Raw genomic sequence first — 20,082 nt, 5'->3', positions numbered from 1 at the left:
AGGTGCTTTGAATTTTGAATGCTCTTTCTCTGCCATAATTTTATTCTTCGTAGGTTCCGCGCCTCTCTTGCACTCCTCAAATCAAACGGGTGCGCGCGCATATGGGCAGATCTAGCAACAGGGGTGGTAGCCATGGTTGCGAGAGTGAGTGACAGTCGGCCAAACCAATCAATTGTTTCGTCCCGAATGGAAATAATGAGCTGTGTTTATTGCAGATTAAAAGGTCTACAGTCACTCGATTTTTATACTCTCTTTTTCAGAGCACTTACATTTTAATTATGTATTGGTATATAAAGACAGTTTAAACAAATTTGAAAAAAAGTTTTTTAGAAAAATCCTACCTACCCTACCTTTAAATGAACGAATACTAGTCGACTAGAAAAATCTTTAGTCGAGGGCAGCCCTACTTATGATGTTGATGACTTGTTTTCTTCCAAAACTTGAGTGAGTGTGAGTGTGAGTGTGTGTGTTCTTGTGAGTTTGTGTGAGCAAACACATTTATCAATAACTGAGTGTGTGATGTGTGTCTGCTTGTTCTCAGGCGTTTTCTCTGTTGGAGAAACACCCTCAGTTCAGAGATGAGGTGTATGTGCCGTACGCCCAGTGGCTGGCTGAACACGACCGCTTCGAGGAGGCGCAGAGGGGTCAGTCTCTCTCTCTCACACACACACACACACACACTGGCTGAACACGACCGCTTCGAGGAGGCGCAGAGGGGTCAGTCTCTCTCTCTCTCACACACACACACACACACACACACACACACTGGCTGAACACGACCGCTTCGAGGAGGCGCAGAGGGGTCAGTCTCTCTCTCTCACACACACACACACACACTGGCTGAACACGACCGCTTCGAGGAGGCGCAGAGGGGTCAGTCTCTCTCTCTCACACACACACACACACACACACACACACTGGCTGAACACGACCGCTTCGAGGAGGCGCAGAGGGGTCAGTCTCTCTCTCTCACACACACACACACACACACACACACTGGCTGAACACGACCGCTTCGAGGAGGCGCAGAGGGGTCAGTCTCTCTCTCTCACACACACACACACACACACACACACTGGCTGAACACGACCGCTTCGAGGAGGCGCAGAGGGGTCAGTCTCTCTCTCTCACACACACACACACACACACACACACACACACACTGGCTGAACACGACCGCTTCGAGGAGGCGCAGAGGGGTCAGTCTCTCTCTCTCACACACACACACACACACACACACACACACACACTGGCTGAACACGACCGCTTCGAGAAGGCGCAGAGGGGTCAGTCTCTCTCTCTCACACACACACACACACACTGGCTGAACACGACCGCTTCGAGGAGGCGCAGAGGGGTCAGTCTCTCTCTCTCACACACACACACACACACACACACACACACACACACTGGCTGAACACGACCGCTTCGAGGAGGCGCAGAGGGGTCAGTCTCTCTCTCTCTCACACACACACACACACACACACACTGGCTGAACACGACCGCTTCGAGGAGGCGCAGAGGGGTCAGTCTCTCTCTCTCACACACACACACACACACACACACACTGGCTGAACACGACCGCTTCGAGGAGGCGCAGAGGGGTCAGTCTCTCTCTCTCACACACACACACACACACACACACACTGGCTGAACACGACCGCTTCGAGGAGGCGCAGAGGGGTCAGTCTCTCTCTCTCACACACACACACACACACACACACTGGCTGAACACGACCGCTTCGAGGAGGCGCAGAGGGGTCAGTCTCTCTCTCTCACACACACACACACACACACACACTGGCTGAACACGACCGCTTCGAGGAAGCGCAGAGGGGTCAGTCTCTCTCTCTCACACACACACACACACACACACACTGGCTGAACACGACCGCTTCGAGGAGGCGCAGAGGGGTCAGTCTCTCTCTCTCTCACACACACACACACACACACACTGGCTGAACACGACCGCTTCGAGGAAGCGCAGAGGGGTCAGTCTCTCTCTCACACACACACACACACACACTGGCTGAACACGACCGCTTCGAGGAGGCGCAGAGGGGTCAGTCTCTCTCTCTCTCACACACACACACACACACTGGCTGAACACGACCGCTTCGAGGAGGCGCAGAGGGGTCAGTCTCTCTCACACACACACACACACACACACACACACACTGGCTGAACACGACCGCTTCGAGGAGGCGCAGAGGGGTCAGTCTCTCTCTCTCTCACACACACACACACACACACACTGGCTGAACACGACCGCTTCGAGGAGGCGCAGAGGGGTCAGTCTCTCTCTCTCACACACACACACACACACACACACTGGCTGAACACGACCGCTTCGAGGAGGCGCAGAGGGGTCAGTCTCTCTCTCTCTCACACACACACACACACACACACACACTGGCTGAACACGACCGCTTCGAGGAGGCGCAGAGGGGTCAGTCTCTCTCTCTCTCACACACACACACACACACACACACTGGCTGAACACGACCGCTTCGAGGAGGCGCAGAGGGGTCAGTCTCTCTCTCTCTCACACACACACACACACACACACTGGCTGAACACGACCGCTTCGAGGAGGCGCAGAGGGGTCAGTCTCTCTCTCACACACACACACACACACACACACACTGGCTGAACACGACCGCTTCGAGGAGGCGCAGAGGGGTCAGTCTCTCTCTCTCTCACACACACACACACACACACACTGGCTGAACACGACCGCTTCGAGGAAGCGCAGAGGGGTCAGTCTCTCTCTCTCACACACACACACACACACACACACTGGCTGAACACGACCGCTTCGAGGAGGCGCAGAGGGGTCAGTCTCTCTCTCTCTCACACACACACACACACACACACTGGCTGAACACGACCGCTTCGAGGAGGCGCAGAGGGGTCAGTCTCTCTCTCTCACACACACACACACACACACACACACTGGCTGAACACGACCGCTTCGAGGAGGCGCAGAGGGGTCAGTCTCTCTCTCTCACACACACACACACACACACACACACTGGCTGAACACGACCGCTTCGAGGAAGCGCAGAGGGGTCAGTCTCTCTCTCTCTCACACACACACACACACTGGCTGAACACGACCGCTTCGAGGAGGCGCAGAGGGGTCAGTCTCTCTCTCTCTCACACACACACACACACACTGGCTGAACACGACCGCTTCGAGGAGGCGCAGAGGGGTCAGTCTCTCTCTCTCTCACACACACACACACACACACACTGGCTGAACACGACCGCTTCGAGGAGGCGCAGAGGGGTCAGTCTCTCTCTCTCACACACACACACACACACACACACTGGCTGAACACGACCGCTTCGAGGAGGCGCAGAGGGGTCAGTCTCTCTCTCTCACACACACACACACACACACTGGCTGAACACGACCGCTTCGAGGAGGCGCAGAGGGGTCAGTCTCTCTCTCTCTCACACACACACACACACACTGGCTGAACACGACCGCTTCGAGGAGGCGCAGAGGGGTCAGTCTCTCTCTCTCTCACACACACACACACACACTGGCTGAACACGACCGCTTCGAGGAGGCGCAGAGGGGTCAGTCTCTCTCTCTCACACACACACACACACACACACACTGGCTGAACACGACCGCTTCGAGGAGGCGCAGAGGGGTCAGTCTCTCTCTCTCACACACACACACACACACACACACACTGGCTGAACACGACCGCTTCGAGGAAGCGCAGAGGGGTCAGTCTCTCTCTCTCACACACACACACACACACACACTGGCTGAACACGACCGCTTCGAGGAGGCGCAGAGGGGTCAGTCTCTCTCTCTCACACACACACACACACACACACACACACACACACACACACTGGCTGAACACGACCGCTTCGAGGAGGCGCAGAGGGGTCAGTCTCTCTCTCTCACACACACACACACACACACACACTGGCTGAACACGACCGCTTCGAGGAGGCGCAGAGGGGTCAGTCTCTCTCTCTCACACACACACACACACACTGGCTGAACACGACCGCTTCGAGGAGGCGCAGAGGGGTCAGTCTCTCTCTCTCACACACACACACACACACACACACTGGCTGAACACGACCGCTTCGAGGAGGCGCAGAGGGGTCAGTCTCTCTCTCTTACACACACACACACACACACACACACACACACACACTGGCTGAACACGACCGCTTCGAGGAGGCGCAGAGGGGTCAGTCTCTCTCTCTCACACACACACACACACACACACACACACTGGCTGAACACGACCGCTTCGAGGAGGCGCAGAGGGGTCAGTCTCTCTCTCTCACACACACACACACACACACTGGCTGAACACGACCGCTTCGAGGAGGCGCAGAGGGGTCAGTCTCTCTCTCTCACACACACACACACACACACACACACACTGGCTGAACACGACCGCTTCGAGGAGGCGCAGAGGGGTCAGTCTCTCTCTCTCACACACACACACACACACACACACTGGCTGAACACGACCGCTTCGAGGAGGCGCAGAGGGGTCAGTCTCTCTCTCTCACACACACACACACACACACACACACACACACACACACACACACACTGGCTGAACACGACCGCTTCGAGGAGGCGCAGAGGGGTCAGTCTCTCTCTCTCACACACACACACACACACACACACACACACACTGGCTGAACACGACCGCTTCGAGGAGGCGCAGAGGGGTCAGTCTCTCTCTCTCACACACACACACACACACACACACACTGGCTGAACACGACCGCTTCGAGGAGGCGCAGAGGGGTCAGTCTCTCTCTCTCACACACACACACACACACACACACACACACACACACACACACTGGCTGAACACGACCGCTTCGAGGAGGCGCAGAGGGGTCAGTCTCTCTCTCTCACACACACACACACACACTGGCTGAACACGACCGCTTCGAGGAGGCGCAGAGGGGTCAGTCTCTCTCTCTCACACACACACACACACACACACACACTGGCTGAACACGACCGCTTCGAGGAGGCGCAGAGGGGTCAGTCTCTCTCTCTCACACACACACACACACACTGGCTGAACACGACCGCTTCGAGGAGGCGCAGAGGGGTCAGTCTCTCTCTCTCACACACACACACACACACACACACACACACACACACTGGCTGAACACGACCGCTTCGAGGAGGCGCAGAGGGGTCAGTCTCTCTCTCTCACACACACACACACACACACACACACTGGCTGAACACGACCGCTTCGAGGAGGCGCAGAGGGGTCAGTCTCTCTCTCTCACACACACACACACACACACACACTGGCTGAACACGACCGCTTCGAGGAGGCGCAGAGGGGTCAGTCTCTCTCTCTCACACACACACACACACACACACACACTGGCTGAACACGACCGCTTCGAGGAGGCGCAGAGGGGTCAGTCTCTCTCTCTCACACACACACACACACACACACACACTGGCTGAACACGACCGCTTCGAGGAGGCGCAGAGGGGTCAGTCTCTCTCTCTCTCACACACACACACACACACACACTGGCTGAACACGACCGCTTCGAGGAAGCGCAGAGGGGTCAGTCTCTCTCTCTCACACACACACACACACACACACACTGGCTGAACACGACCGCTTCGAGGAGGCGCAGAGGGGTCAGTCTCTCTCTCTCACACACACACACACACACACACACTGGCTGAACACGACCGCTTCGAGGAGGCGCAGAGGGGTCAGTCTCTCTCTCTCACACACACACACACACACACACACACTGGCTGAACACGACCGCTTCGAGGAAGCGCAGAGGGGTCAGTCTCTCTCTCTCTCACACACACACACACACACTGGCTGAACACGACCGCTTCGAGGAGGCGCAGAGGGGTCAGTCTCTCTCTCTCTCACACACACACACACACACTGGCTGAACACGACCGCTTCGAGGAGGCGCAGAGGGGTCAGTCTCTCTTTCTCACACACACACACACACACACACACACACTGGCTGAACACGACCGCTTCGAGGAGGCGCAGAGGGGTCAGTCTCTCTCTCTCACACACACACACACACACACACACACTGGCTGAACACGACCGCTTCGAGGAGGCGCAGAGGGGTCAGTCTCTCTTTCTCACACACACACACACACACACACACACACTGGCTGAACACGACCGCTTCGAGGAGGCGCAGAGGGGTCAGTCTCTCTCTCTCTCACACACACACACACACTGGCTGAACACGACCGCTTCGAGGAGGCGCAGAGGGGTCAGTCTCTCTCTCTCACACACACACACACACACACACACACACACACTGGCTGAACACGACCACTTCGAGGAGGCGCAGAGGGGTCAGTCTCTCTCTCTCACACACACACACACACACACACACACACACACTGGCTGAACACGACCGCTTCGAGGAGGCGCAGAGGGGTCAGTCTCTCTCTCTCACACACACACACACACACACACACACACTGGCTGAACACGACCGCTTCGAGGAGGCGCAGAGGGGTCAGTCTCTCTCTCTCTCACACACACACACACACACACACACTGGCTGAACACGACCGCTTCGAGGAAGCGCAGAGGGGTCAGTCTCTCTCTCTCTCACACACACACACACACACACACTGGCTGAACACGACCGCTTCGAGGAGGCGCAGAGGGGTCAGTCTCTCTCTCTCTCACACACACACACACACACACACACTGGCTGAACACGACCGCTTCGAGGAGGCGCAGAGGGGTCAGTCTCTCTCTCTCACACACACACACACACACACACACACTGGCTGAACACGACCGCTTCGAGGAGGCGCAGAGGGGTCAGTCTCTCTCTCTCACACACACACACACACACACACACACTGGCTGAACACGACCGCTTCGAGGAGGCGCAGAGGGGTCAGTCTCTCTCTCTCTCACACACACACACACACACACACTGGCTGAACACGACCGCTTCGAGGAGGCGCAGAGGGGTCAGTCTCTCTCTCTCTCACACACACACACACACACTGGCTGAACACGACCGCTTCGAGGAGGCGCAGAGGGGTCAGTCTCTCTCTCTCTCACACACACACACACACACACACTGGCTGAACACGACCGCTTCGAGGAGGCGCAGAGGGGTCAGTCTCTCTCTCTCACACACACACACACACACACACACACACTGGCTGAACACGACCGCTTCGAGGAGGCGCAGAGGGGTCAGTCTCTCTCTCTCTCACACACACACACACACACACACACTGGCTGAACACGACCGCTTCGAGGAGGCGCAGAGGGGTCAGTCTCTCTCTCTCTCACACACACACACACACACACACTGGCTGAACACGACCGCTTCGAGGAGGCGCAGAGGGGTCAGTCTCTCTCTCTCACACACACACACACACACACACACACACTGGCTGAACACGACCGCTTCGAGGAGGCGCAGAGGGGTCAGTCTCTCTCTCTCTCACACACACACACACACACACACTGGCTGAACACGACCGCTTCGAGGAGGCGCAGAGGGGTCAGTCTCTCTCTCTCACACACACACACACACACACTGGCTGAACACGACCGCTTCGAGGAGGCGCAGAGGGGTCAGTCTCTCTCTCTCACACACACACACACACACACACACTGGCTGAACACGACCGCTTCGAGGAGGCGCAGAGGGGTCAGTCTCTCTCTCTCTCACACACACACACACACACACACTGGCTGAACACGACCGCTTCGAGGAGGCGCAGAGGGGTCAGTCTCTCTCTCTCACACACACACACACACACACACACTGGCTGAACACGACCGCTTCGAGGAGGCGCAGAGGGGTCAGTCTCTCTCTCTCACACACACACACACACACTGGCTGAACACGACCGCTTCGAGGAGGCGCAGAGGGGTCAGTCTCTCTCTCTCACACACACACACACACACACACACTGGCTGAACACGACCGCTTCGAGGAGGCGCAGAGGGGTCAGTCTCTCTCTCTCTCACACACACACACACACACACACACACTGGCTGAACACGACCGCTTCGAGGAGGCGCAGAGGGGTCAGTCTCTCTCTCTCTCACACACACACACACACACACACACTGGCTGAACACGACCGCTTCGAGGAGGCGCAGAGGGGTCAGTCTCTCTCTCTCTCACACACACACACACACACACACACACACACTGGCTGAACACGACCGCTTCGAGGAGGCGCAGAGGGGTCAGTCTCTCTCTCTCACACACACACACACACACACACACACACACTGGCTGAACACGACCGCTTCGAGGAGGCGCAGAGGGGTCAGTCTCTCTCTCTCACACACACACACACACACACACACACACACACTGGCTGAACACGACCGCTTCGAGGAGGCGCAGAGGGGTCAGTCTCTCTCTCTCACACACACACACACACACACACACACACACACACTGGCTGAACACGACCGCTTCGAGGAGGCGCAGAGGGGTCAGTCTCTCTCTCTCACACACACACACACACACACACACACACACTGGCTGAACACGACCGCTTCGAGGAGGCGCAGAGGGGTCAGTCTCTCTCTCTCACACACACACACACACACACACACACACACACACTGGCTGAACACGACCGCTTCGAGGAGGCGCAGAGGGGTCAGTCTCTCTCTCTCACACACACACACACACACACACACACACACTGGCTGAACACGACCGCTTCGAGGAGGCGCAGAGGGGTCAGTCTCTCTCTCTCACACACACACACACACACACACACACACACACTGGCTGAACACGACCGCTTCGAGGAGGCGCAGAGGGGTCAGTCTCTCTCTCTCACACACACACACACACACACACACACACACACACACTGGCTGAACACGACCGCTTCGAGGAGGCGCAGAGGGGTCAGTCTCTCTCTCTCACACACACACACACACACACACACACACACTGGCTGAACACGACCGCTTCGAGGAGGCGCAGAGGGGTCAGTCTCTCTCTCTCACACACACACACACACACACACACACACACACTGGCTGAACACGACCGCTTCGAGGAGGCGCAGAGGGGTCAGTCTCTCTCTCTCACACACACACACACACACACACACACACACTGGCTGAACACGACCGCTTCGAGGAGGCGCAGAGGGGTCAGTCTCTCTCTCTCACACACACACACACACACACACACACACACTGGCTGAACACGACCGCTTCGAGGAGGCGCAGAGGGGTCAGTCTCTCTCTCTCACACACACACACACACACACACACACACACTGGCTGAACACGACCGCTTCGAGGAGGCGCAGAGGGGTCAGTCTCTCTCTCTCACACACACACACACACACACTGGCTGAACACGACCGCTTCGAGGAGGCGCAGAGGGGTCAGTCTCTCTCTCTCACACACACACACACACACACACACACTGGCTGAACACGACCGCTTCGAGGAGGCGCAGAGGGGTCAGTCTCTCTCTCTCTCACACACACACACACACACACTGGCTGAACACGACCGCTTCGAGGAGGTGCAGAGGGGTCAGTCTCTCTTTCTCACACACACACACACACACACACTGGCTGAACACGACCGCTTCGAGGAGGCGCAGAGGGGTCAGTCTCTCTCTCTCTCACACACACACACACACACACTGGCTGAACACGACCGCTTCGAGGAGGCGCAGAGGGGTCAGTCTCTCTCTCTCACACACACACACACACACACACACTGGCTGAACACGACCGCTTCGAGGAGGCGCAGAGGGGTCAGTCTCTCTCTCTCACACACACACACACACACACACACACTGGCTGAACACGACCGCTTCGAGGAGGCGCAGAGGGGTCAGTCTCTCTCTCTCACACACACACACACACACACACACACTGGCTGAACACGACCGCTTCGAGGAGGCGCAGAGGGGTCAGTCTCTCTCTCTCACACACACACACACACACACACACACACACACACTGGCTGAACACGACCGCTTCGAGGAGGCGCAGAGGGGTCAGTCTCTCTCTCTCTCACACACACACACACACACACACTGGCTGAACACGACCGCTTCGAGGAGGCGCAGAGGGGTCAGTCTCTCTCTCTCTCTCTCACACACACACACACACACTGGCTGAACACGACCGCTTCGAGGAGGCGCAGAGGGGTCAGTCTCTCTCTCTCACACACACACACACACACACACACACACACACACTGGCTGAACACGACCGCTTCGAGGAGGCGCAGAGGGGTCAGTCTCTCTCTCTCACACACACACACACACACACTGGCTGAACACGACCGCTTCGAGGAGGCGCAGAGGGGTCAGTCTCTCTCTCACACACACACACACACACACACACACACACACACACACACACACACATGTCTGGTTTACTATCTTTGTGGGGACTCTCCATAGACTTAATGGTTTTTATACTGTACAAACTGTATATTCTGTCCCCTTACACTAACCCTACCCCTAAACCTACCCATCACACACACACACACACACACACACACACACACACACAACGTTCACATCAGACACTCTGGCAGTCATTTACTCTGCTAATTACAGTTGGCAGATGAGGTTTCACACTGCTCAGTTCTGAAGCTCCTTACACAACGTGATAATTACATGTGATAATTACATTTTGCTTCACAAAGCCTGCAACATGCTTTATTTTTGTCACAAATCTCATCTCAGTTTCTTCTTCTTCACATCTCCCAGTAACTCACTCAGTGATGGAGAACCACTGGTGTTCGTTGACGCCATCGTCCTTAAATTAGACAAACGCAGTAATTGCATTTGTTCTAAAAATTGTTGCGATAAATGTTGTCACATATGTTAGCTTGTTCATTTTAACAGCTTTAACACCTTTTTTAAGTATAGAGTTTAAGTGTAAAACCAGTGTGCGTTACTTTTACTACAAAATATTGAGATACGTGTCTATATATGAATGCAATATAACAGTAGAACTTTGTTTCGTCATTCACAACACTTTCCATTTCCATGATAACAGCATCTTTACTGATCAGTGAGTCTGACTGAAGGATTGTGGGTAGTGTAGTTTCTCACTGGCTTAAGAGGAAGCTAATATTACTCTCATTGTAGGTCCATGTGTTATATTTAAAAATTGGTTGGTTCAGATGTTTGATCTGGAAAAATGTGGCATTTATCATTTACATTCACACACTTGAAGTGTAATCTTTCCTTCTCAAAACACCTTTACTGTTTCTTTAATCGTGTTGTTCCCAGCGTTCCACCGGGCGGGCCGTCAGGCGGAGGCCGTGCGGGTGCTGGAGCAGCTTACCCATAATGCAGTGGTGGAGAGCCGGTTCAGCGACGCCTCGTACTACTACTGGATGCTGTCCATGCAGTGCCTCGACATCGCCAGAGGTGTGTGTGAGCGCGGGCTTTACAGTGAGACACCGGTGTGTTCAGTGGGATGAGTGTGAACACACACACATGTGCTCTCTTCTAGAGAACTCCGAGAAGAAGGAGGAGATGCTGAAGAAGTTTCACAGTTTCCAGCACTTGGCTGAGCTTTATCACGTCTATCATTCTGTGCACCGATACATGGTAAGAGTGACGGACTCCTCACGGTGTATAGTGTGTGTTCATGAGTGTTACAGGATTCAGGATCTTGTGTTCTGATGTAAGATGTGCTGTGCATATTTCAGTCGGAGCCCTTTAGTTCCAACATGCCAGAAATTCTCTTCAACATCTCTCGGTTTCTCTTCCACAACCTGACCAGAGACGTTCCCATGGGCATCTCCAAAGTGTATCCTTCACACACACACACACACACAGACACACAGACACACACACACACACACACACACACACACACACACACACACACACACACACACACACACACAGACACACACACACACACACACACACACACACACACACACACACACACACACACACACACACACAGACACACAGACACACACACACACACACTCACACACACACACACACACACACACACTATCTCTGACTTTGTTCTTCTCCCTTTCTCTTTGTTAGCTGTCTGCTGTATATTTTAGGAGAGTTCAGTGTGGTGAAAAGATCCAAGATGCTTTATTTCCTTCAGAGATGACTCCGGATGTGTTGTGACCAGTGTTGAGGAAAGTTACTTTAAGTTTTCAAAGTAATGTTTTAAATGTGAAGTACGGTTCGCCTCATGACTCCTCGGCTCTGTTCACAAACCTGGTGAGATCTCCACTGTACTTCAACAGTATTATAAATCATAGATGGAGCCTGTGTCTAAATGTAGGCTGCCTTTGCTTCTTTTGGACACATTTGTTGCAACAAATCTTGTGATAAAGTCCATGCAAGATGTCAACAAAGCAAGTATAACTTTAATACATTCAGTATTGAAAACTTGAAAATGGTTCAAGCTAACTGAAGAAGCTCTATTGTCTCCAACATGTGTGCTGAGTTTGATTCTGGCTGGACTGTCACGTCATGGACAGAACATGTTTATATATTGAGAATAGCAGAGGGCCTAACACAGATCCCTGCAGCACTCTATACTTTACTGACGTTATCTTAGATTTTTCCCCAGTTAAATAGACAAAATGGTAATAGACTGATACCATCTAAACCAGGTTAATTCCTGTCCCTGAATCCCAGTGTAATTTTGTAGTCGATCTAAGAGTATTTTTATGATCTATAGCAGTGTTACTCATTGCGTGGCTCGCCAAGGCAGTAAATAATACAGTGACATGATCATGCAGTCAATACAGATATTTCATAAAAACATTAAAAATAAGTAGGGCTATAACATAACCCATTAAAAAACTCAGTGTCTGCTCTATTACAAATAATTTCGATTAGATTGTAAGGGGTGGTTTATTAATTTTCTAATCCGATCGAGAGAACATGTAAACCATTGATCGGATTGAAACCCGAAACTGAAAAAACTTGAAGTAATAACCAAATTATTATGTCTACTGTTTAAAACAAATAAAGAACCTATGTAGGAGGATGGTTATAAGCGCAGACAGCGGGAAACTTTGTATTTATGTGCAGTGTGCGCATGTCAAAAAATTAAGTTAAGGCGGTCTTTCCAGCTCTTAACGCCGAATCTGCTTTTGGATGGTTAGATACATGATGGGCTAATGTTGAAAAAAAAATACTTAAGGTCTTTAAATATATTCTGGGATGAATATATTCTGGAAATCCTGCTTTTTTTGTCATTAAGGGAAATCATCTTGTCTAAGTTACAAATGTGACTGGTAAATGATAAAGAATGATTTCCCCCCTACTTTTGTATTTATTGCATTGCATTGCGTATTGTATGTTCAGGGATGACAGATTGATAAGCAGACATGGCATTTATAACTGGATGTAACTTTTGATACTTTGCGGTAAAAGTCGACCTAATCGACCTGAAGGACACGTACTTCCATGTATCGGTTCTGCCTCTGCCGTTTCTACGCTTTGGTAGATTACGAGTTTCTCTCTTGATAGCGTGAGTAATACTGTTATACCATGGTGCAGTACTTTTCTCTCTAACCTTTTTTGATCTGATCGGTGCAACAATTTCTAACGTACTAGAGAAAATGGTGCAAACACTGCTAGTCATTTCCTCTAGTTCATTTGTGTGCTTGGGTACACTGAGCAGCTGAGACAGATCAGGCAGGTTATTTGTGAATCTATCTATAGTGTTTGGGAGAATGTTTCCACCTGGCCGATAATGCGGCACAACATTGCAGATTTCAGCAGTTGTGCACGTTACAAGGAAGTGATCAGTGATATCATCACTTTGCGGTAGAATCTCTATATCAGTAGGATCGGTTCCATGTGATATAATTAAATCTAGTGTATGATTAACGATGGGTGGGTCTAGTGACGTTTTGCTTGACCCCAAAGGAGTTTAGTAAATCTATAAACGCATCATTTGAATTACGCATCATCTACGTGAATGTTAAAATCTCTGGCAATCAATGCTTTATCGACGTTGACCAACAGGTCTGAGGGAAAGTCTGCAAACTCTTTTAGGATATCAGCATAGGTACCCTATTGCCGCCACGACCAATCATACCAGCCGTCTGTCACTGATGCTGATGTGATGCGCGATGATTGGCTGATGTGATGCGCGATGATTGGCTGATGTGATGCGCGATGATTGGCTGATGTGATGCGCGATGATTGGCTGATGTGATGCGCGATGATTGGCTGATGTGATGCGCGATGACTGGCTGATGTGATGCGCGATGATTGGCTGATGTGATGCGCGATGATTGGCTGATGTGATGCGCGATGATTGACTGATGTGATGACCCGATGATTGGCTGATGTGATGCCCGATGATTGGCTGATGTGATGCGCGATGATTGGCTGATGTGATGCGTGATGATTGGCTGATGTGATGCGCGATGATTGGCTGATGTGATGCGCGATGATTGGCTGATGTGATGCGCGATGACTGGCTGATGTGATGCCCGATGATTGACTGATGTGATGCCCGATGATTGGCTGATGTGATGCCCGATGATTGGCTGATGTGATGCGCGATGACTGGCTGATGTGATGCGCGATGACTGGCTGATGTGATGCGCGATGATTGGCTGATGTGATGCGCGATGACTGGCTGATGTGATGCGCGATGATTGGCTGATGTGATGCGCGATGATTGGCTGATGTGATGCGCGATGATTGGCTGATGTGATGCCCGATGATTGGCTGATGTGATGCCCGATGATTGGCTGATGTGATGCCCGATGATTGGCTGATGTGATGGCCGATGATTGGCTGATGTGATGCGCGATGATTGGCTGATGTGATGCGCGATGATTGGCTGATGTGATGCGCGATGATTGGCTGATGTGATGCGCGATGATTGGCTGATGTGATGCGCGATGACTGGCTGATGTGATGCGCGATGACTGGCTGCTGATGTGATGCGCGATGATTGGCTGATGTGATGCGCGATGATTGGCTGATGTGATGCGCGATGATTGGCTGATGTGATGCGCGATGATTGGCTGATGTGATGCGCGATGATTGGCTGATGTGATGCGCGATGATTGGCTGATGTGATGCGCGATGATTAGCTGATGTGATGCGCGATGATTGGCTGATGTGATGCCCGATGATTGGCTGATGTGATGCGCGATGATTAGCTGATGTGATGCGTGATGATTAGCTGATGTGATGCGCGATGATTGGCTGATGTGATGCGCGATGATTGGCTGATGTGATGCGCGATGATTAGCTGATGTGATGCGCGATGATTGGCTGATGTGATGCGCGATGATTGGCTGATGTGATGCGCGATGATTGGCTGATGTGATGCGCGATGATTGGCTGATGTGATGCGCGATGATTGGCTGATGTGATGCGCGATGATTGGCTGATGTGATGCGCGATGATTGGCTGATGTGATGCGCGATGATTAGCTGATGTGATGCGCGATGATTGGCTGATGTGATGCGCGATGATTGGCTGATGTGATGCGCGATGATTGGCTGATGTGATGCGCGATGATTGGCTGATGTGATGCGCGATGATTGGCTGATGTGATGCGTGATGATTGGCTGATGTGATGCGTGATGATTGGCTGATGTGATGCGCGATGATTGGCTGCTGCAGCGTAATAGTGTGTATCCTTGACGTGAGGTTCAGAGATACACTGTATGCTCTGGCCAAGCAGAGTAAAGTTCTGGGAGCGTATAAAGTAGCGCGACACGCCTTCGAGAAGCTACAGGGCCTGAAGATCCCGTCCCGCTATCAGGAGAGCATGGAGCTGAGCTGCCTAACAGTGCGCTCCAAACCCTACCGGGACAGCGAGGTGAGTGTGTGTGTGTGTGTGTGTGTGTGTGTGTGTGTTACAGCTGTTTACAGAAGGTGTGCCTGTTGGTAAAGCTTGTGTTTGCTGCAGGATTTGATCCCGATGTGTTTCCGCTGCTCCACCAACAACCCGTTGCTGAATAACCAGGGCAACTCCTGCATCAACTGCAGACAGCCGTTCATATTCTCTGCCTCCTCGTATGGTGAGCGCCTCAATACACCTGTCAATCATAACCGGTGTTGTGTTCAACTGCTTGCTGGAAAAGCAGGAGTGCATGAACAGGAGAATATTAGAGGTCTGCTTGTTGGTTCGTTATTCTGTTGTTTCTTCTGGCTTTTAGTCGACTGTCTGGTTAAACCTAATGAAATTTGCCGCACTGATTAGGTTTGTGAAGTGTTTTTTGGCAAACCTTTATACAGTGTTGGTCAAACATGGATGAGATCATCTTCAGAGCATTGTATGATTGTATGATTGTATTATGGTTGTATGATCAGCCACTTCAGTAGTCTTCTCTGGAGGATGAGGATAGCGGGCCAGGATCTTGGCATTGGTTTCACATATCTGTGTGATGTATGGTGTGTGTGTTCAGAGGTTCTTCCGCTGGTGGAGTTTTATCTGGAGGAGGATATCTCGGATGAGGAGGCCGTGTCTCTGATCGACCTGGAAGTGCCTCGCATGGAGAGAAGCAGCGGCTGGCAGGAGATGAGCAGCGGAGGTAACGTCTCTTTCACCTCATATACACATATATATATTGTGGCGGGAGGAGCAAATGACAGACACAGTGGGAGTGGTGTCAGGCCTCGGAGAGGCATTTATTACAGTAAATAAACAAAATGTCCAAAAATGGGGGAAATAAAGCCAGGGAATCGTGAAGGACGGGTAGTGAAGAGATGGAATGGGTCCAGGTAAGGGGGTGTTCGGCGGTCGCACGCGCTTCTCTCTTCTCTCGGCCTGAGGCACGAGGGGCGGCGGCTTCGGCATCGCGGCTCGTCCTCTCTAGGCCCCGACAACTGAGGGGAATAGCGGCCTGGCATCCTAGCCCGTTAGCGGCGTCACGCATGATTCTCCATTCCACTCCGCGGGTCCGGCGACTCCTGGACCCACGAGGACACCAGCGTGCACGGGGAAGAGACCGGTCTCTCGAGGAGAGCTCGAGCATTTAACAGCGGCGGTGATGGGGCTTCATTCGCCGCTAATTCTCCTCTTCAGCGCAGGAGGACGAGCCAAAGAACAGCTTAGGGAGACTAGAGACTCATGCAGGGTTCGCATAGGCTGCTTCAAGTGCGTGGATGTGACTTTTTGAAATTTAAGTCCTGGAAAACCCTTGAAAACAGCTATTTATTTAAGAAAATTATTGAAAGACAATATATGTGAAATTAGTGTTTAATTTTATCGATAAAACTATCTTTTCATGCAAAATTAATGCTGCAAGCCATCTGATATAGATATAGAGCCATTTTGCATGGCTATGAGTGTAATATTCCTCATATCAACGTATATGATACAGCTTTCATTCTTCAGGTCAATCATATATTCATGGGGGGAACATAAGTTTGAATAAGGACAGCGATATCTTTGTCAGTATCCTTTCAATGGATAAAGTTACCGTAGTCATTGCTTGTGCTGCACTTTATTGTACCATTTTGTTTTATTCGTTTATTATTATTTATCTATTTAACTTTTTTTTAGAATTTGAAAGATAATATAGATATTGTTTAATAAGTGAGATCTCTGATTGTAGTCCTTGCAAAACAAAAAAAAGCAGTGCTTGAAAGTCCTGGAATTTAATTTTACAGTGTGTGTACGAACCCTGTCATTGGTGCCAATATCTGCAAGAAGTTCTGATGAAAGGTCATTGGTTTCTTGTGTAATGAACTGCCCAATGAATTTTTTAGCTTGATTGGCAAGTGGATAAAGACTAGCAATTGTCTTTTACATTAAAAATGTGTTATTTATTGTTGTGACACCCCTGTTTTGCTCTCCGTCTCTGTCTGCTCCCTATCGCCTGAATTCTGATTGACAACACCTGTAATCTGGCAGCTCGTTAGAGGAATATAATCTAAACTCACTGTCTAGTGTCCTTCTGACTCCCTCGCTCTGCTCCCTCGCTCTGCTCTCATTCACTAGTTTATTATGTTGTAGCTTTTCTACCAAGTGTATTGATAGTTACTTTGATAGTTGATAGTTACAGTTTCATCTGCTTTCTGGAAATTTCTTCTACTGACCTTTTTTTTGGTTTCTGCCTGCTGTCATAAAATCCAAAATCCCCCCAAAAAACCTTGGATACAGAAACAGCATAACAGAACAATATATCACATGATAACACCAGTCAACGTACAACATACGTGTGTGTGTGTGTGTGTGTGTGTGTGTGTGTGTGTATGTGTGTCAGAATCCCAGTGTCTGAAGATGGATGATGGGACTGAAGACCCAGAGGACGACCCCTTTACAGCCAAACTCAGCTTTGAGGTGAGACTGACTGAAGAGAATAACTGACAGATGAAAAACACGATTTTTCATAAATACACATTCCTGGTGTTTCTTCTTTAGTAAGAAGACACATCGCTTTGGTTATCTTTCATCATAATAACTTCTAATAGAGTTTTAATCTTACCATGTGGAAAACTAAAAAAGATGTAACCAATCATATCATAGCCATGTTTTCATCATTCAGACGATTCCTGATGAATAAAGTCCCACTTTCCTGCTTTACTCAAACACAGTCACATGACATTGCAGAAACCGTCTCATGTTGCATTGAAATGATCCCAAAGCCAAAGAGTGCAGTAGTTCATCAGACGAGGCTTGAACCCGGAATAAAAGCGTCTGCCAAATGCATAAACGCTTCCCAGATAACAATATTATGTTCTAAGAGTGTTTTGTTCACATTCCCATTAAATTATGAAAACGTTATTTCTGAATGTTTTCTGAACATTCAAAACATCCAGTTTTAAAAACGAAAAGATCTTCATTTCTTTTCGACTGAAGAAAGAAAGACATGAACATCTTGCATGATGTGGGGGGGGTGAGTAACCTATTAGGACATTTTAATTCTGAAGTGAACTAATCCTTTAATGGGAACATTCCATTTCGTCATTGGTTATGGGAACGTTACTTTTGAATGTTCTCTGAGCGTTCTGAAACTAGCATTAAAGAGGCTATATGCAACTTTTTATTTGACCATTTATGACTCAAACATCTCCTGATGAGCATACTGACACCTTGTCAGCTCACAGTGGGTGCACCTATAAGCCTGTATCCTATTATTCCTATTTTCTGTCGGGTTGGATTTTTCGTGCGCTGTCACCGGATGTGACGTCAAGCGCGTTCATGTTAAACGTTTCAGATCACTCTGCCACCACCGCTAGTCAGCAAACAAACTTAGTTTCTCAAACAATATATGTATTTGACTGTTCTTACCTCTGTAAACATAATGTTGACTTCTTTGCAGCGGATGACTTGTGAAGTGTGCACGTACGAGAGCGAGCAGAAAGGAAGAGCAGTTCCGTTTTTTGGCCACAGGTGTCAGTCGCGAGTTTAAATTTCAGAAAATCGCATGTAGCCTCTTTAACAAAAACAAAAAGATGAACGTCCAACTAAAGGTTTCAGAAATAAAATGTTCCATGAACGATATACAGTGGGGGAAATAATTATTTGATCCCCTACTGATTTTGTAAGTTCGCCCACACAAAGAAATGAAGGGTCTATCATTTTTATGGTAGGTTTATTGTAACGGATAGAGACAGAATATCAACCAAAAAATCCAGAAAAAAACACATTATATAAATTATAATTATATTGTAACAATCGGCCTAAACGGTAGCGTTACAAGAATAAAATTGGGGTCAGATTAAACTGTGAGAGGTTTTGAAGTGTTTTAAAAGATGAGACGACAACAGAAATAAAGTGAATAAATGAAGTGTATTTACAATTTCTACCAGGAACTTAAAACAACACAATACAACAAAGAAGCCTTAGGCTGTTAAAAGCATAGTCCATTGGTTCCATACCCTAAAACAGTCCTTAAGAGTCCCTCCCAATGTATATCATTATAAAATGATATTAAAATCATTATAATATATAGAGTGGTTAAAACATGTGTCATGTGTGACAGTGTCACAATATTATGTTATTATATTTTTACAATTATAAATTATAAATTGATTTGATCCCCAAGCAAAACATGCCTTAGTACTTGGTGGAGAACCCTTTGTTGGCAAGCACAA

The 20,082-nt window shown here is 50.1% G+C and overlaps 1 protein-coding gene across 2 annotated transcripts in view; it reads left to right on the top strand.

The window, feature by feature from the left end:
- ift122 (intraflagellar transport 122 homolog (Chlamydomonas)) overlaps window positions 1–20,082 on the top strand; it is a 110,778-nt gene that overhangs the window by 83,330 nt on the left and 7,366 nt on the right. For both annotated transcript variants that reach the window (XM_081348151.1, XM_081348152.1), the window contains exons 20-27: window positions 542–644; window positions 11,302–11,442; window positions 11,528–11,625; window positions 11,727–11,827; window positions 15,691–15,856; window positions 15,947–16,058; window positions 16,446–16,571; window positions 18,249–18,325. In XM_081348151.1, the coding sequence (XP_081204277.1) occupies window positions 542–644; window positions 11,302–11,442; window positions 11,528–11,625; window positions 11,727–11,827; window positions 15,691–15,856; window positions 15,947–16,058; window positions 16,446–16,571; window positions 18,249–18,325 (924 nt within the window). The remainder of the gene's footprint in view (window positions 1–541; window positions 645–11,301; window positions 11,443–11,527; window positions 11,626–11,726; window positions 11,828–15,690; window positions 15,857–15,946; window positions 16,059–16,445; window positions 16,572–18,248; window positions 18,326–20,082) is intronic.

The sequence above is a fragment of the Scardinius erythrophthalmus genome (genome assembly GCF_964197995.2).
Source record: "Scardinius erythrophthalmus genome assembly, chromosome: 20".
Taxonomy (NCBI): domain Eukaryota; kingdom Metazoa; phylum Chordata; class Actinopteri; order Cypriniformes; family Leuciscidae; genus Scardinius; species Scardinius erythrophthalmus.
This window is presented reverse-complemented; position numbering and strand designations above follow the sequence as displayed.